This window comes from Notothenia rossii, assembly GCF_949606895.1.
Source record: "Notothenia rossii genome assembly, chromosome: 10".
Lineage (NCBI taxonomy): Eukaryota > Metazoa > Chordata > Actinopteri > Perciformes > Nototheniidae > Notothenia > Notothenia rossii.
In genome coordinates, this window is record NC_136908.1 from 23,513,961 (window position 1) to 23,531,336 (window position 17,376).

At 41.3% G+C, this 17,376-nt stretch overlaps 1 protein-coding gene across 2 annotated transcripts; it reads right to left on the reverse strand.

Moving 5' to 3' along the window:
• Positions 1-214: 214 nt before the first annotated feature.
• brd2a (bromodomain containing 2a) lies at positions 215-15,586 on the reverse strand. 2 transcript variants are annotated; one of them, XM_079654734.1, is made up of 12 exons: positions 13,511-15,586; positions 9,977-10,283; positions 9,607-9,744; positions 9,274-9,415; positions 8,911-9,110; positions 8,329-8,817; positions 8,036-8,164; positions 7,701-7,889; positions 7,329-7,591; positions 5,984-6,303; positions 2,799-2,927; positions 215-2,248 (listed from the first exon to the last, which is right to left on the reverse strand). In XM_079654734.1, exons 1-12 carry the CDS (start codon positions 13,540-13,542, stop codon positions 2,121-2,123), a joined length of 2,466 nt encoding a protein of 821 aa, XP_079510860.1. In that variant the 5' UTR covers positions 13,543-15,586; the 3' UTR covers positions 215-2,120. The 2 variants fall into 2 exon arrangements, with proteins under 2 accessions (XP_079510860.1, XP_079510859.1); XM_079654733.1 differs by having other exon boundaries at positions 215-2,251.
• Between the last annotated feature and the right edge of the window lie 1,790 nt (positions 15,587-17,376).

Below are 17,376 nucleotides of genomic sequence, written 5' to 3' on the forward strand. Positions count from 1 at the left end.
GTCAGCCATTTTTTATTTTATGTGCTACTTTTGCACTTTTCAAGACACTTATTTGAACTAAATCCTCCTACAGCTTCAATGCGGTCAAAGAAGTACCTTCATAGGACCTTGATAATCAAAATCTATTTTCTATCCGTTTCACTGCTTCTCTATTTGTTAAGCTAAGCACACTGTGAGCAACTGCAATTTATAAATAATATACCCGCAGTCAGTGTAAAGATGAACATGTAGCAGTTTATTTGAGTACAGATGAAGTTCTAAAATGGAGTCAAGTACAGAGGTGTTTTGGACAAACTTCATGAAATTAGAATTGACAACTGGAGTGTTTTGTTTTACAACAGAAGCCCAAAATAAAATATTTGTTTTACAAAAAAGAAACAGCTGGACAAAGTTACTGAAGGAAGAACAAAAACATGCTCAAGATTGAGACTGTATGTACACTTCTAAAAACCTGACATTTTGTAGAGTAGGCCTATACCTCGATTTAAAAGCTTTGATTACCTTCAGTATTGTGAAAAAGACATCTCCATTCTAGTTCTTGCTAAAGAATCACTTTCATAACGTCTAAAACTCCAATCTTACGCTGTAGGCGACTTTAAAAGAACATTAAGGACACAGACCTTAACCAAAGAACATTGTTTAGTAGAACCACCAAACAAACAGTGCATTGTTACTCACAATAAACCAGATGTTGTTCACTTGTTAAACTGTCTGCGGCCACTTGCTTGTTTCAATCATCCACACTGGTTTGGCTTTAAAAGAAAAAGAAGAGGCCAAAGAGGAGAAAACGTCGTCCTCCACTAATGATGCTGGTGAAAACTTTCCAAACAATTATATTCACACAAATAAGTTAACTTACTCAAAAACAAAAAACAGTTAACACTGAAATTAAACTTTGAGCTGCCATAGATCTTAAAGGCCAAATTGTTATAAGCAGTTTGGTTTGTATGACACCGTAGTGCGAAGAAGTGATTACCCATGGGGAAAACTAACCAAAACTCTTCACCTATTTAAATAATACAATGTTATGGAAGAACCAGCAAAACTATTTTCATACAACCTCAAATCTGGTCAGATGTTTTTTGACATGTTCAAACTCAACATGAACACCAGAAGAAATCAAAAGAACCAGGATGTTATTTGGGCACGGGTGAATGGACAAGACAAGTCCTCACAATTTATTCGCAGTTTGGTCACAAGGAGAAAAAAAGCAACATGTCTACAGAGAAATAGAGGAAAAAAAAGACATGGTGGGAACAGATATACGTTTGTCTAAACTGATGTCATGAAACTATGTCACATTTCTGTACAGTGGCCGACCATCTCAAACAAGTGCATGAGTGCACGAGTATGCAGGTGTTTGCCAGCTCCTCTGTATTGCATGCATTCTGTATTTTACTGAACCAAGGTGCTTCTGCGTGCAGACTGATTTTCAACGCCTGCGTCAAAATTATGAGGATCTCACACATGCAAACTCATACATGACACATTCACACACTCACTCACACACACACCCAGACAAATGCATGAGTTTCCCCTCTACGTCACTCAAGAAAAAAAAAAACTAAACAAAAACTAAGACACACACCCGCACTACTTCTTCTTTCCCAGAATGAGGGAATAAATTAGCTCCATAAAATGCTTCTTTACAAAAGAAAAATAGATATTTATATAACTGTACATCTTATCTATACAGCATAAAGACAGGGAGCACAAGAAGAAGGGAAATTATCTCCAGAAATAAGACAAATTCTGGCTCTAGCACCCTTATCCCTCCAACGCATGCGTCGCTATTCTCCTTGTTTCTTTTTGCAGGCGATGGAGCGTCCCTCGCTCTGCCCGAAAAAGGCCAGTTCTCCAGAGAACGGCACGACTTTACAATCTCCTCCTACTATCCATTCCCAACTGTGCTGTGTCTGGGATGGATGCATGAGCGCAGGGTAAGCTCCATCTCCCTCTTTCTTGGTTTGATACTTTGAGGCGCAGCAGTTCTGCCCGTCTCGTCTGATCCGTCCTGCGGCTCCATCGTCAGTAGCTCTACTGCAGTTCAGTCCTCTCAGTGGGAAGCAAATTACCCAGGGTCCCTTACATGACCCTGTCATACGGAAACACAGGGCCTCTCAGCCAGAGTCTGAGTCGCTTGTGTCTGAGGATGAGGAGGAGGATGATGAGGAGGAGGAGTCTGAGGAGGAGCTGCTGGCGCTGAGACGTGTTGGCTGGGTGTTGTGCGGCTCCGTTACAGGTTTCTCTGCTGGAAAGAAATATGAAATATGTTCAGACAACAACGTCATTTCAAACGTTAAATATTTTAATGCGTAAGAGAAATGCGGCAACTATCTGATAAAGATGTCAAATGTTGAGATTCAAGACTTCCTGAAGACAGTTTAATACCCTGAGACAAAGAGGAATTTAACACAATATCAAAATCAGGATAGCAGCGGAACTTCAACTTTAAGTCGACTGATTAATCATGGGTCAAATGATCATCAAGTCTTTGGCTGATCTGTTTAAACTGTCGAGGTATGGTAGAGAATGTTGTTCAGTCTCCCAAATATGGATGTCAGGATTTAATATTAAATAAACAAATATTTTTGGGTATTGGACAAAATAAATGTTCTACAATGTCATCTAATTTCAAATCCAGAGAAGAATCGGCAGATGCCCTAACTTGCATTTCTAGGTTTGATTTCCAACATCAGTCATTCGGGGAAGAAAAATATGTATCATATTTCACTTTCTTTCTGAAAAGCCGTAGCTCCTAAATACTATTAAATGAAAACGCAGTGTGGAAAACTTACGTTTGGTCTTAACGGGCTTCTTTCCGGAGTTGAGCTGACCGCTAACGTCTATCAGCCTTCTCTCCAGCTCCATCTGTTTCTCCAGAGTGATCTCTTCCCGAGATTTGCCAGCAACGTTGTTTTTACTAGCTGCAAAGAAACAGAGACAATATCCATAAGATTTACAGGTGATCTACAGCCTCCACAGAATACCATTTGTCATGATGTTCTCAGATTTTTTGTTTACGGATTAGAAAAGTGATTAACATTTATACTTCTTTTCAAGTAAATTTAGTATCAAAGATTGTGTGAACACTGATCAAAAAAGTTGTTTAACCTGTTAAGCCCCCAAAATGCAACATCTTGCAATAAACAGCATCTAAGGTTTTCTTAACATTTAATAAACTATGAATCTGTCATATCCACTCAGAGAAACTCAGCTAAGTGACAATATGAACCATTTTTAACCAAACGAAACACAAGTCTAATGCAGAGCCTCTGAATTAACCCTGAGTGGGAAAAAAGGCTAACGCACTTAACACAGAACTCACGGTAGAAACACTCCACCACTTATCGGATCTGCACAAACAAGACATCAGATAGCAAGCTGATTTCCACAGACTCCAGAAGTAAAAGTATCATCACTGAGCGACCAGAACTCGCAGCATGGGATACCAGTGGCGAACCGTGTATACCACAACTGGACCTTCTGTAGACACACACACACCCCCACCCCCACGTGGCATTATAATGTGCGTCTTTTCACTGAATTGTTGTCTTGAAAAGGGTACTCACAACAATTCCGCAACAACTTCATCTTCACCTGTTGCACTTATCATTTCAACGTTAAAAACCATAAAACGGCATGAATTGCTTCGTCGCATTCATCTATCCTCTGTCTCGAGCCAGTTAACTAGCGGGCCTTCTATCTAGAGCAGGGGTCGGCAACCTTTTTGATGTGAAGTGCCATTTAAATGTTATCAGCGTGCCAACGATCGAGAATTACCAACGGGGGGGGGGGGGGGGGGGGGGGGTTGTGGCGCTTGACGCCCGTCAACTATCAGCAGGAGGGCGGGGGAGCCTCGCTGCGGGGAAGCAGTGTGTGGACCTGTCAGCGCAACTTACATGATGCCGAATTTAACAAACAAATTTAAATAATTGGTTTAAACGGCATAATAATAAGGACGATCGTCCGTTCTGTGATTCTCCAGAGCACACATGTTATGATATTAGGGTCATGCAGAGTGAGATGAGATCGCTGTCCCTTTAAGACAGAGAGAGAGAAAGAGAGAGAGAGGGGTGTGGCTTGTGCATACTGTGTGTTTGTGGATGGTAGAGCGACAGTGAGGGAACGTGTGTACATTTCTGGAAGTGAGACGAGGCAGCAGAAAAACAGAGGTCTGTGATGTATTTTGTGAAACAGAAGAACGGCTAAATAAATGCAACGGCCTCCCAAGAAGAGCTCGCCTCTCTCCAGTCATTTAAGCTAAAGTGGGTTATTGAACCTGAAGCTTGTTGCTTCTGCCCTCCTCGACTACGGTCTGGGAGCCGACATGAAAGTTCAACACACAGATGGCCAGTCCGCCCCTTTGCAGCATATTATTTCGATGAGATGAGCAGATCGCCACTGGGCTTTCAACTAAAGACACAGTCACGCAAAAACTGCAGCATTTGAACAGCTCCTTATGGGTACTGCAATTTGTGAAGTGCTTTCCTCTGTGGTGAAACGATCAGCACTGCGCCACGGAGGAAAGCGGCAGAAAGTCAAGAGATAAAGAGAGCGGGGCTGCGTTGCGTGCATGGCTTCCTTCTGCAGGTAACGGGGAGACGCGCTCTGGCGGCGATCTCGTTCAGGATCCGAAAATACTATTTAAATATTTTTCACACTTATTCCTAGTGTGCCACTGGTTACGGTGCCGCGTACCAGTGCCATGGGTTGCCGACCCCTGATCTAGAGTATCCTGGAACCGAGGGAAACTCTGAAAGAATGCGCCCATTGGCTACAAATCAATATGTGATTGGTTGATCAAACTGTCAGTCCAAAGGTACGCACTCATTCAGTGCAACGGCCAGGGCATTCTATCAAGGATGTAGAATACTTTGGTTGAAGGATATTCTACCCAGAGACCCAGAACAAGATCTGATTGGTTGCTTTCTTTTCAAACACAAAACCACTGAAATGCGTAGTGCATGGTCCGAGAAGGACAAACAAATCAACTTAACACTGTAATATTACAGATCAACAACACAGATACGATTCTCATTTATTCATTTTATATACATTTTATTTATATAATTAAATTGATTTTTTGTTTGTTTTATATGAGTGTTCCAGGGTATTCTCTGAATACCTTGAAGGCCCTGACAGTTCGCCACTGTGGGATACAAACCCAGACATCACACAACGTTGCTTTACGGAGCAAACACGCGAATAGTCTTACCGTTGCTATTGTTCTGATCAAAAGTTGTGTTCAATGGAATCAAAACTATAAAAACGCTGCTGACGGTTAATCCAAAGTTTCTGTGTCACTTTGAAATGATTACTGATAATCCATCTTCATATTTACTAGTTTGAGCCAAGGTTTGAGTTTTCAGAGCGTAACATAGCTTTCGACTGTGTGCGCATCACTCTCACTTCTCAATGGTAACGTGTGTGTGTGTATGTCGAACTTCCCCTTTGATTCTATTGGCTCTAACGGTTAAAAAGAGGTGTAAATCACCAAAATCGACCAATGGGTTCCAGAGAAACGGCAAATGCACCCAAATGAGGTGTTTTGTTTTCCTAAACCTCTCTAAAAAGGTCAAATCTTGTTTTGCAACAATATTTGATACAGGGTACTTGTTATATGTTATAGTTTGGATTCCTAAAGCTTTTAGTCTACTATCCCATCATTCAAGGGTGGTTTTCAAGTACTGTTTTTCTTTTGGACGGAAACTAAAATTTACATTTTTTTTTTTACTATGTTCAATCTGAATTTACTTTAAAATAAACAAATTCTATATTCATTCTGACTTTTCTAAATCCAACTCACAGGTATGTAATTGCTTTGAGAAAAAAGATTATTAATTTACCCCTTTTTAAAAGTGAAGTTATCGTCATCATTTGTTATGGGAATGTAATTCTTGAGCCTGAGGCCTGAAAAACAGGCTTGAGGCTTAACAGTTTAACAAATATGCATTATTTTAGGCTTTGGGCTTCTACTAACCATATGGCTTTCTAGGTTTTTTCCTCAGACACGTCATGACGTATCTCTCCAGCTCCCGCAGCGTTGACGGCTTCAGCGTCTCAAAGTCAATCTCGATCTCCTCGGGGTTGGTGTCTCGGAGCGAGGGCTCGCGAGACTGGATGATGTAAACGACGCGGCCCAGCTTCTCTCCCGGCAGTTTGTTGATGTCGAGGCTGAGTTGGCGCTTCTCATCATAAGACATGGGGGCCGTCTCCTCCTCCTCGTCTGAGTCGTAATGGCTCACTATGGGCTCGTGGACCGGCTGAGGCACGCTAAAGGTCATGCCGCCCTTTTTGGTTCTGATGAGACAGGAAAAGGAAATGGAGGGAGAGAATGTTAAAAGGTGAATTACAATATATACCTTCAAATTAAAACGCGATCACTAGCAGCTAGTAGGGCTGTACCCGAATATTCGACTATTCGTTCGTTGGCCAACTATTCGGGTTTCAATTTCATTATTCGGATATTCGTTTTTTCCCCCCAAAAACATATTTTTTTCTAAATGTATGCTATTAATAAAGATTAATTGCCAACTCAGCCTGTGCTCCTGACATCGCGTTCACTCACAAACGGCACGCTTCACCTTGTTTCACCCACAAAATGCCGAAGACTTCAGCTGTGTGGGACCATTTTAAATTGGGCGATGGTAAGACAAATATGTGCCAAATATGCGATAAGAAACTGGCCTACCACTGTGGCACAACAACTCTGAAAAGTCACCTGGATGCTGTAAGTAGTAGCCTAGCTTAGCTTAGCTGTTGTCAAGTTGCCATGATGAAGCTGCTTTATCCGCCGTTTAAACAGTAACGTTACACATGATAAAAACGTGCACTTAGTTTGCTTGGAAAATAGTTGCAAGCAACCAAATTGTTTTTTTATATTAGTTTTTTTAATTTTATATCCGAATAGTGAAAATAATAGGAGTAATGTGGGAACATCTGGGGCTAAGGCAATGGCATAAAGTTGAGTAGCTCAGCCTGCATCCCCACGCATCCCGGCCACCAACATCCTCAACAACACAGCAGACCCTACAGTTACCCAACAGAGGACACATTTAGTTTTAATGTTTGCGAGTACTGAGACAATAAATAAATATAAATCGTAATAGTATGCTCTTTCTGGGCTTCTGCAAGCAGATTTACATATTTTACTTGCAACTACAATGACAATGTATATAAAAAATATACATCAAGTAGCAATCTGTCTTATTCATCCCTTAGGGGCTTCTTTTCAGATGTCTAGGGCATATTCTAGACGCACCAACAGATACAGCATCATGCCACACACATGATTCCACCATCGTCCAGCAGGGGACAGTACTCACTTGCGCTTGTTGTTTTTCTTGCTTGCTGCCTTCTTGCCTGATGCTACAGGACCTGATGTTCCTCTGTTGCTCTTGGATTTTGGGGTCTTGGTGATCTTAGGGGTCTTGGGCGGTCTAATGGGTGTCACCTCTTCCTCTATCTTCCGATGCTTTTCCTTTTCTACCTTTTTCTTCTTTTTCTTGTCCTTCTTATCTTTCTTTTTTTTGGGTTTGACGATGGGGCCCTGTGAGAGTGCAGTGAGCTGCTCGTGTACGGCTTTTAGCTGAAGAGCGAAAGAAAGACGGATATGTTATGATTACTGATGGAAAGGCATATGAAAATTATTTAATATATTGTGTGTGTCACGCGTGTGCAAACACTGGAGTACAAACCTGTTCCTGCAGCTCTGCCAGCCGGTTTGCCCTCTCCTCCTCAGAGTCAGAGCTGGGGCTGCTCTCGCTCTCACTTTCACTGCTGACCTCGCTCTCAGATGAGGATGAAGAGGAGGAGGAGGAAGATGAGGAGCTAGGGGGCGCTGGTGGCTCGTCTGGCATCTTAGCAAAGCAGAACTCAAAGACATCCTAAAAGGATTAAACAGATGGTGAGGATCAATAATAAAAAAACAAGAACAGTGATGATTCGAGGGAATGAGAAAACACAAGCAGTAAAATTGAATTATGTGTTAAAAGGAGTATAAAAAATAGTATCACTGAAATAAGAGCATTACCTGCAGCTTTCTGGCCATGCCCACAACGTCATGATCAGGAGGGTTGTACTTGTAGCAGTTGGAGAACATCAGTCTAACATCAGCCGAGAACTGCTGGGAGTCACGATACTCTCTGCTGTCCATCTTCCGCTACACACAATGAGAGAGGAGATTATAGGTACATTCTAAATTTGCCAAAAACAGTTCATCAAGTTAATCTTCCCCATACCACAACAGCTTTCCTTAACTTAGACCAAGAAAAAGTGCTTCTCTGTTCTGAAATGTTAATAATTAAGTGTGTTTATAGTGAGTACCTTCATAGTGCTGAGGTCCATGGGCTGCTTAATGATGTCGTGGTAGTCGTGGAGACCAAGCATTGAGGCATCGACAGGCTTGTAGAACGGCCAGGCGTACGCTGCATGCTTCTTGGACAGCAGATCCTTCAGGACTCCATTGCAGTATCGCAGCTGGGGATTCAGCTTGCTGCGGCGCACCGGTGGTGGCACCATGGAATCCGGCAAGTCCTTCTTGGGGGGCTTGATGGCTCGTCCACTCACTCCTCTCCTGCTCCCGGATGCTGATTTGCTACCCATCATTACTGTTCCACAGCCCATACCCATACTCATGCCCTGGTTCATCCCAAGGCTGGAGTTATGGTCTACCCCAAGTGAAGTGAGGGTGAGCGGGGAGTTGTGCCCACCGCCCATCCCCATGTTGATGCCACTGACACCCATGGTGCTCATGATGGGCATGGCTACAGTGGTTGGGGTGGTTGTGTCTGCTTTCCTCTTCACACCTTTTTTCTATGAGGAAAAATAAGATGTATGGGTGAGTCGAGGAAACACGTTTTGTGTATGGTCTCCATTAATAATTGTCGATTAATTTACTATCGTTACCTTAGTGGTTGGCTGTGTTGGAGGAAGACCAGTAATGGTGGGGATGCTTTGTTCAGTTGTAAGAATAGGGGGCAGACTTTTGGTCATGTGTGTCTGTGGGGGGGTGGAGAGCATGGAGTCAGGTGTTTCCGGAGTGGGCGGTGAGTATGCTGACTGGGAAACAGCCGGGACCTGATGAGCTGTAGTCACTCCTCCGGAGACTGCAACAGACAGGGCGAGGGTAAGAGAACAGGAAGGAGTGAGATTGCAAAATAGATTAAAGTTATTTATACATGTCTTTATTTATTTTTTAATAATTGGCTAAACTGTATGTGTGAGTATGGCAGACTTGAGATGCCTGGTTTGATTGCCTGCTTGCATTACCTCTGCCTTTTCGGCCAGGTTTTCCTGGTTTGATCCGCCCTGTGGGAGAAGCTAGCTCTAGTTCTTCCTGAGGCATCTGAGCGACTTTCTGAAGGAAGGCCTTCTCCAGAGACTGAGCCATCAGTACTATGTCATCTGTAGGCTAAAGAGAGGGGTATAATGATTCTGACAGTACAAAGATATACATGCTATTACATATAAAAAATAATTTTTGTATTCAATATACTGAATTTTGCATCTTTACTTTCAACGACGGCCACATGTAAGAGCAAACAATAGCAGCTGGCATGAAACATAATCTTGTTAGTGCCCCAGGCTCAAACAAAGTCTTACCTTGTTATAAATGTAGCAATTGGTAAACATGGTGTTGAAGTCCTGCATGCACTCACTGGCACTACGGTAGAAGTAATTTTCTAGTCTCTTCTTTATAGTGCCCATGTCCATGGGAGTTTTGATGATCTTATGATAGTCCTGAAAGGGGTCAAAAAACACTTTCATAAGATCAGAAACTTCTTTAGTGTTAAATAAATTAAATTAAATAATTAACATTAAATAAAATCCGACAGTAGATTTCACATGGTATATTAGTGATGGTGAAACAAACCTTTCAAATGTTAATATTTAGGAAATGCTGTTTTATAGAAATAACCGTCCCTCCTCTTAACAGAATGCAAGTCTTGTAATTACTAGTAAGCACACTCACAGGCAGGCTGAGCTTGGTCGCATCTACGGGTTCATGGAAGGGCCATGCAAAGTGGTGCCTCCACAAAGACTTGATCAGGACTTTCTGTAGGAACTGAAGTTGGTTAGTCATCCTCCCCTGCCGGTGTGGGTCTTTCACCATGGGCTGTGGGGGTCCTGAAGACATCAAAAGACTGAGCGGGGGCATCCCAGGACTCTCAAAGCCCTCATACAGAAGAGAAGGTTTTCTGATGCGTTTTCCCGCTGTGCCAGAACTCTGGTCCATCGTTGTGACTCCCATTATGCCAACCTCAACCCCGACATGGGAGCTGTAGAGAGCAGTTGAAAAAACCAATTAACTACCAGGAAGATGTGCTACAGGAGTGGTATGTCTCCAATGCTGAACTATGTTTGATGTTCACCTTAACAAATTCATTAAAAGTAAAACTTAATATCCAGGTTCTAATTTCCCAGTATTAGCAGAAACATATATGCCGTATATTTATTCCCATAAATACTGTGGATAATACAATGAATTAACGTGCATGTCAAAATTACAAAATGTTGTCTTGCTGGCATATTTTGAGTTGTTTCAAACTTGATTCATATTTCTTTGCCTATAACACTCACAAAATACAGTAATAAGAAAATGTACAGTCTGCCTACCACTCCTTTCGCTTTATGTCTATCAATAAAAGCGGCAGTAACTCCTCCCTGTTGACATGTGGAACAGGAAATGCCAATGATGTGTTATGTTCGGTAATACAAAAATGTATTATCCATCGCAAGGTTTTGCCAGCCATTTTGCCACAATGAGTTAACATCTTGCTGTGTTGTATGCTGTACTGGGATATTGCTAGCCACTGCAAAAGGGTAGTTATAAAGGTTGTTTCCACAAGGAAAGCATTAGAATGCTCTGATATTATGGACGGGAAATATATATTTAACTGATTTTTTTTTACTCATGTGAATATTGTGCTGTAGCAAGTATTAAGACCTGTGTTACTACAATGGGAAGGCTGTACAACTTCTAAAGCCGCTTTGCATTGATACAAGGTGTATGACATATACTTGCAAGTAGAGTAAAATGCCTCATCCCAGTTCTTCTGACTACCTCCACTGGTAGTTATGTTTAGATGTCAGGGAAACGTTCACTCCCCTGATGACAACCGCATGAACTCGTATAAACGTTTAGCCTAACAAAACTTTAAATGCAAAACACTCTTAAACAACAAAATAGTATTTATATAAAGTTGATCTTGCTGGTTTTGAAGCAACAGGTAGTATAGACAAGTTTACACGCCAAAACACGGGTAGCGCCATGACACTACACAAATGCACTTCATTTCCGCCGGAAGTCTTTTGCACAGCGTCTGTCGGTGTAAACCGATGTAAACAGTCAGACGGGCACTGGTGTAAACACAGCGATTTCGATGCTAACAGTGATGCTAGCTTGGGAACACGATTCTACTTCTTTGACTGGAGATGGCGTTACTCTCCCCCACCCGAATTCAGTGCAAAACTGGGAGGATAACATGACGACGTGGCCCAGCATAAAACCAAAATAAACTGCCTTATTTAGGTCATGCCCACAGGAGCCAACAGTTGTCTGTTGTTTACATAATGCACAATTTACATGATCTCTTTATGCTGTGCAATATATCATATGTGCCTGTACTGTTTGAGTGAAAATAAAGTTTGATGTAATTTCATTTCATTATTGCACTGTTATTGCATTATTGCATTTCATATGTTCCTTAGAGTGCTACAATTTCTTTTAACACAGTTCATCATTCATATTAAGCTCATACTGTACATAAATAACACTGAATTAATTAATTGTTGAGAGGAAACTAAAGAAATGGCTTCAACAAGAAAGATCACATGTTTAATCCTAACAGGTATTACAAATTAAAATATAAAAGCAGCCCACACAATTACATCACTATGAAAATATTCATATATAATATTAAAAAATACAATGCATGCAGTATTTGTTGTGTTTATCTGTATTTAATGAACAACATGGCTGGGTGCTGGGTGCTGGTTTGTGGTCGTAGCACTCTCTATCTAACCACTCGTTCAGGTGCTTTCTCGAGTGATTGCAACCAACTACCGCACACGTAGTTCCCGAACCAATTTTCTTCATGTTGTAATTGTTATATCCTCTTTGTCTCTGCGATATCAGTGCTTTGTCGGCACAACGGAGCTAGCTAGCAAAACAAACCCAGTCCGCCAAAACGGAAGTGCATTGCATCTAAGGGAGGAGTTCAGGATGTAGAGCGGAAACGGCTCAATAACTTGTGTATTCCTGAGATTGTATCATGTGAGAAAAAGTACCTACCGGGGCAGGTGTATGCTTTACCACCGTATTCCATACATCTACTCATAGCACTAAAACACTGTTTATAGACAGATATGGGCTCCTCAGTAAAAGGTTAACTTTGTCATCACAGAAGGGAATTACATATGCAGAGATGGCTGTAGACTACAAATAAAGCGTACATTTATCTACACTCTTTCAATTTTGTTGGCAGTTTGTTGACAGTCTTTTTTGAATAATACAACTTTGGGAAACACATTTGACAGTTAGTGTACTTTATTATTTTAAAATGGAAAGTGACCATGTACATAACAATAACAACACTAAAAAAAACATATTTCACGTTTGCTGAAATGTAGTTGACAAAGTTAGTTATTAAAATAAAATTGGGTATATGTCCAAGGAAATTAAAAATTTAAAAAAGATGAGATTGAAGTACAGTGGAGTTATGTTATAATAATGTGAAACCTAACGAAAACCTCATAATCAAAGTTGCTACCTATTTTGAGTGACATTGAGCAAGGTAACCAGGCAACCAACTGAAACAGCCAACACACATGGGTGGTTAACCCTTGCATAGTAATGTGCCGTCGTACCGTTGATCACAACAACCACTACCCGTCACATGGCTACAATAACAAACTAGTTAAACCCGCTACAAGTTATCGTTGTAAGCACACGACTCTGACTCTTATTGTTTTGGGTAAGACAGCTTATGCTCGTCAACACTATGGTGCTGTTAGCAGCCCGTATAGAACATGTTACGGTCCCAGAGCTTACGTTAAGTGTTGAGAACGTGTCATGAAGTTTAGAACAAAACGCTTAATTACAAACACTACCTACAAAAACGTAGATCTTTCAGGCACTGTTCTACAGAAAATGGGTTTTGGTCTGTAATGCTAATGCTAGCAATGTTAGCACTGCAGGGCAGCGGGAGAGAGCGGCCAACGGCTGAGGCGCTCAGAAGATGGCGCCGGCGTAGTGCGAACAACAGTCGCAGCTTGTTTCAAACCAAACACAATTAATTTCCTCGCCATTAATGCATCTTCTAATCCCTTTCAAGACCAGCTAGATCCTTCCTGTAGCATATTCGTTGTTTATTTCCCTTTTCCGGTCCTATTACAGCAAACACAAGCCAACAGCAACGACCATTTTTTTTTAGATAAAATCATAAGAAATGTTTATAATATTCCCTCTGGTGGAAAGCTGATAGTCAATTTTACCGGTAGATACCTTTCAAGGAGCGGGTTAACGGCCATATCCATCAGGATGGATCCGGATTCTGTTTTTAGCTAGACTCAGACCTGGATCCGTCTCTCTTCGTCAGTTATCTCCGCTCCCCGCCACCGCGAACTCCTTTAATCAGCTTCGTTGAAATGGCGACAATGCGACTACACCCGTTATTTTATAGACCAACCGTTCACCCTATTGGATAGACTACGTCAGCCTACTCACGCCCTCTGAATTGCTATTCGTTGCCTAACACGTCAGTCAAAGTCACCACACCCCTAGATACTGACGCGTCACTGACAATCTTTAGGGCCAACCTATTCGCAAGTTTCTTCTGTCCGTCAAAGATAGAGAACAATACCATTGGCCCAGCCTATTCTGTGATGCAGAAATGCTGTTGATAAATGGCTCCTCAATTTAATCCTGTACAATATGTGAGGGTACCGACACCACCCTCCTCCTTCTCATATTACATTACGTCAACGTGTGCAAAACAACAGCGGGGATTGGTCAATGGGTTTGTAACGCGGGCTTCTAGGGTAAATACCAAGAAGCCCATTGGTTCAAGCGCCAGGTCACGCGAACCCCATAAGAGCCTCTCCCACGAGCTCTATGCTTAGCAGAATATCCGCATTTCTGTCTTGCACAAGAGTTGCACACCCGCCATCTTAAGTACAGTGACACATAGTAATATAATACTATTCGTTATAATAACTACATGAAACATGAAGGAAAACGTACAAAATGCTACACATATTGCTTAAAAGCACGAGTATAATAAACAGCGTTCATCTGTTGCAGAAAAAGCCCAACATTTTAGAGGACAAGGCCTCCATGGCTTACAAACGCCACCACATTACTAGGATCAAGTCCAGAGCCTAAAACTTCTGACTGCATGTTTAACGACGAAACTATAGCCCCTGTTTACCTCAACGACTAATAACAACACCACACCTAGACAGGATCATAAGAACTAACAATATCCATTGAATGACACAGCAGTTTTCTCATTGACCTCAGACCACATTCATTTGATAAAAGTATGCTAATGCTGCATTTACCAAATGAATAAGAAAATCCCACTGACAAATGTGTTAAAGAATTGGGAATTAAAAGCGAAAATCTATGTTGCAGTTTAAAAATGCTAATACCATGGCTGGTCTTTCAAAGTAAACCAAAAAACAAGATAAAATCAAAATCATAAACAGACGCAAAAGTTACTAAGACTTTTGATCTTTAAAAGCGACCGACACTATCTGGACATTTCAACAACCACACAAAATGGTTACCTAACCACATGCCCCCATCCCCCACACCAAGGTTACAAATTCCCCACAATGTCACTCAAATGAACTAGCAAAAGAAACACCATGTTCTCGAAACGTTAAATATGTCTACAGTTCTAAAATGTAAAATCTAAGTAGATTCAGTTTAAAATAAAAGTCACATTATCAAAAAGAGATTGTTTCAAAAGTAAGACATAAAAACCTTAAATAAAAAAGATATATGAATAGCGACTGGTAGATCCCAAAATAATGCGAAACTTTCTTCAAATAATCTTCTTGTCTTCCACCTCGATACTTTTTAACCAACACATTTCCCTCAAACATGTCCGCCTTCTTCACCGATCCCTGCGCTGGGTGGGGGAGGGGAGTCATGTGATGAAATAAGGCTGAGCGAACGGAATCAAAACTTCGACACGAACGCATTAAAAAATATCCACATGGTGCCTTTTGCTATAAAAACGTACCCTCCATACACACATCCTGTGATTTATACAAATTATAAGGCTCAGATTTCGGGATAAAGTTGGCAAAATACCCGAACAAAGAGCATACTTTCCGCTGGATCTGGCTCCCTCCGATTGGTCAAGTATTACCACGTGACAAAAAATATTTTAGTATCATTGATTGTGGTATTTTCAAAGCTTCCTCTATTGTAATCCATGTATGTGGTCGGAGTAATCCTGAATCTGAATCATGTGTAGTTTCTCAGTTTGTCTCAAAAGGGTTAGTAACGTCGGTTTTCTCCTGATGAAGATTGCTGTCGAGCTCAGTTGTGTTGCAACACAAAGCATTGCGCATGCGTCCCTCCCTGCCATGAAGACCCATTGGCAACGATGCACTGAATACACGAGGCTGATCCAAGAGCAGTTTCGGGTTTTTTCATAAGATATTCAATTGGGTGTTCCCTGGAAAGGAGGGGATCCAGCTGCAGAAGAACTGACGAGTGTTGGCTTTCAAATTAAAGCAGGAAGAAGTCGCGTAACGCATACGTCTCTGCGTGGGTTAATGAAAGATGCTTTTCAGAATGATCATTGTTATAGTTGGTTCTGGTTGGGATGTGGATAGGATCACAGAAATACGGGGAAATGTAAGGTATTTGTCATATATTAATTGATTTAAAACTGAATGGGATGTAATGTGTTTATTAATACTTGTTCATTATGTTCTGTTATATCTATTTATATTATCAAATATTATATGAAACTATGAAATAAAAACAATCATGCAGCTTTTCCCTATATTCTCTGATTTATTGTACCACTCACACCATTTCTGTTAACTAAAGCCTGAATTATCAATCTTTTCAAAAAAGGGGTGACCAAATTGTAATGCCATTGAAACTAAAAGGAGTGGTAAGCCGTCAACTGCTGGTCCTCAACGGATCTGTAATTAGATAATATGCACAGTAAGTTTTGTTACCGCCGGTAAATCGCTATATGTTGTGGGGAACCATGGTACTTCCTTGAATATCCAGGAACAGCCTTGGAGGCAGGGGAATTGGAAAAAGGGAGGGGTTGTTGGATTACATCAGAATCAGCCTCCTCTGACTCATCAGTGTGTGTGTGTGTGTGTGTGTGTGTGTGTGTGTGTGTGTGTGTGTGTGTGTGTGTGTGTGTGTGTGTGTGTGTGTGTGTCGTGTGTGTGTGTGTGTGTGTGTGTGTGTGTGTGTGTGTGTGTGTGTGTGTGTGTGCGTGCGTGCTTGCGTGTGTGTGCACGTGTGAGCGCACGCTTTCTCCTCTCTATCTTTCTCCCTGTAGGTCCCTCTCTCGGTTGTTTTCAGTGCTCGGCTGTCACATGATAACTGTCAGTCCACAAATGGTTGCCAAGGAAGCTCTCTCAACCCTGACTCAAAGGTTGCCAGAGTTTCTAAAAGCAACTGTTTGCTGGTTTAACCCTGACAGCCAAACTTCAGGATCACATTGCTTTCATGCTGTTTGCATTAGCCTGGTATCATGAATAGAATGTAACAAAAATAAATGTGTCATGACTGTCACATGTTTTGTGAGGTTGCCTGTTTGCATAACTCTGTAAATCCAGTCCATTCACTTCCTCTCACTTTGGCGGGCCTTTCCTTAGCAAGCAACAACAGTCCCTTTGACAACTGATGCAAGCGGCAGTTTTCAGATACAGAAGAGCACTGTGCATTTGAGGTTCCTCAGCGAAGTTCTGCTGATGTATCTTTAACAAACATGCTCTCTGAAAAACTGTCCAAGGCATACAGACTTTCATTCAAACTTAATACTCTCACTGTCAATGTCATAATTGCTTTCTATTTTATCTTTGTTCATACAAATGTTTGGTTAATGGAATCTTAGTATAATACCAACACCAATCAGTAGGCTATTTTCATTTGATCCATGTGTTATTTTGTGTCCCTCTACATGCCTGATTTCTGTTTCTGCTACCATTATGTCTACTTTCCCCTCTTGCAGGTTGCTATCATAATAAAATGTCGTCTTCTCTTTAGAAAAATAGAATAAAATACCCTACTTTTTATGTTTTTCAATGTCTTTCAATCGTAACTTTTCAGCTGCATGATGCATTTGTAGTATGAGCAGCCCTACTTGGTGGTAAGTAGTATTA

Coding starts and splice junctions, on each gene's coding strand:
- brd2a (XM_079654733.1), bottom strand. CDS start 13,542: ATGGATATGGCCGTTAACCCGCTCCTTGAAAG. Junction 10,284..13,510: donor GTTAACCCGCTCCTTGAAAG/GTATCTACCGGT, acceptor TGCTCTCTACAG/CTCCCATGTCGGGGTTGAGG. Junction 2,252..2,798: donor GAAGCCCGTTAAGACCAAAC/GTAAGTTTTCCA, acceptor ATTTCTTTCCAG/CAGAGAAACCTGTAACGGAG.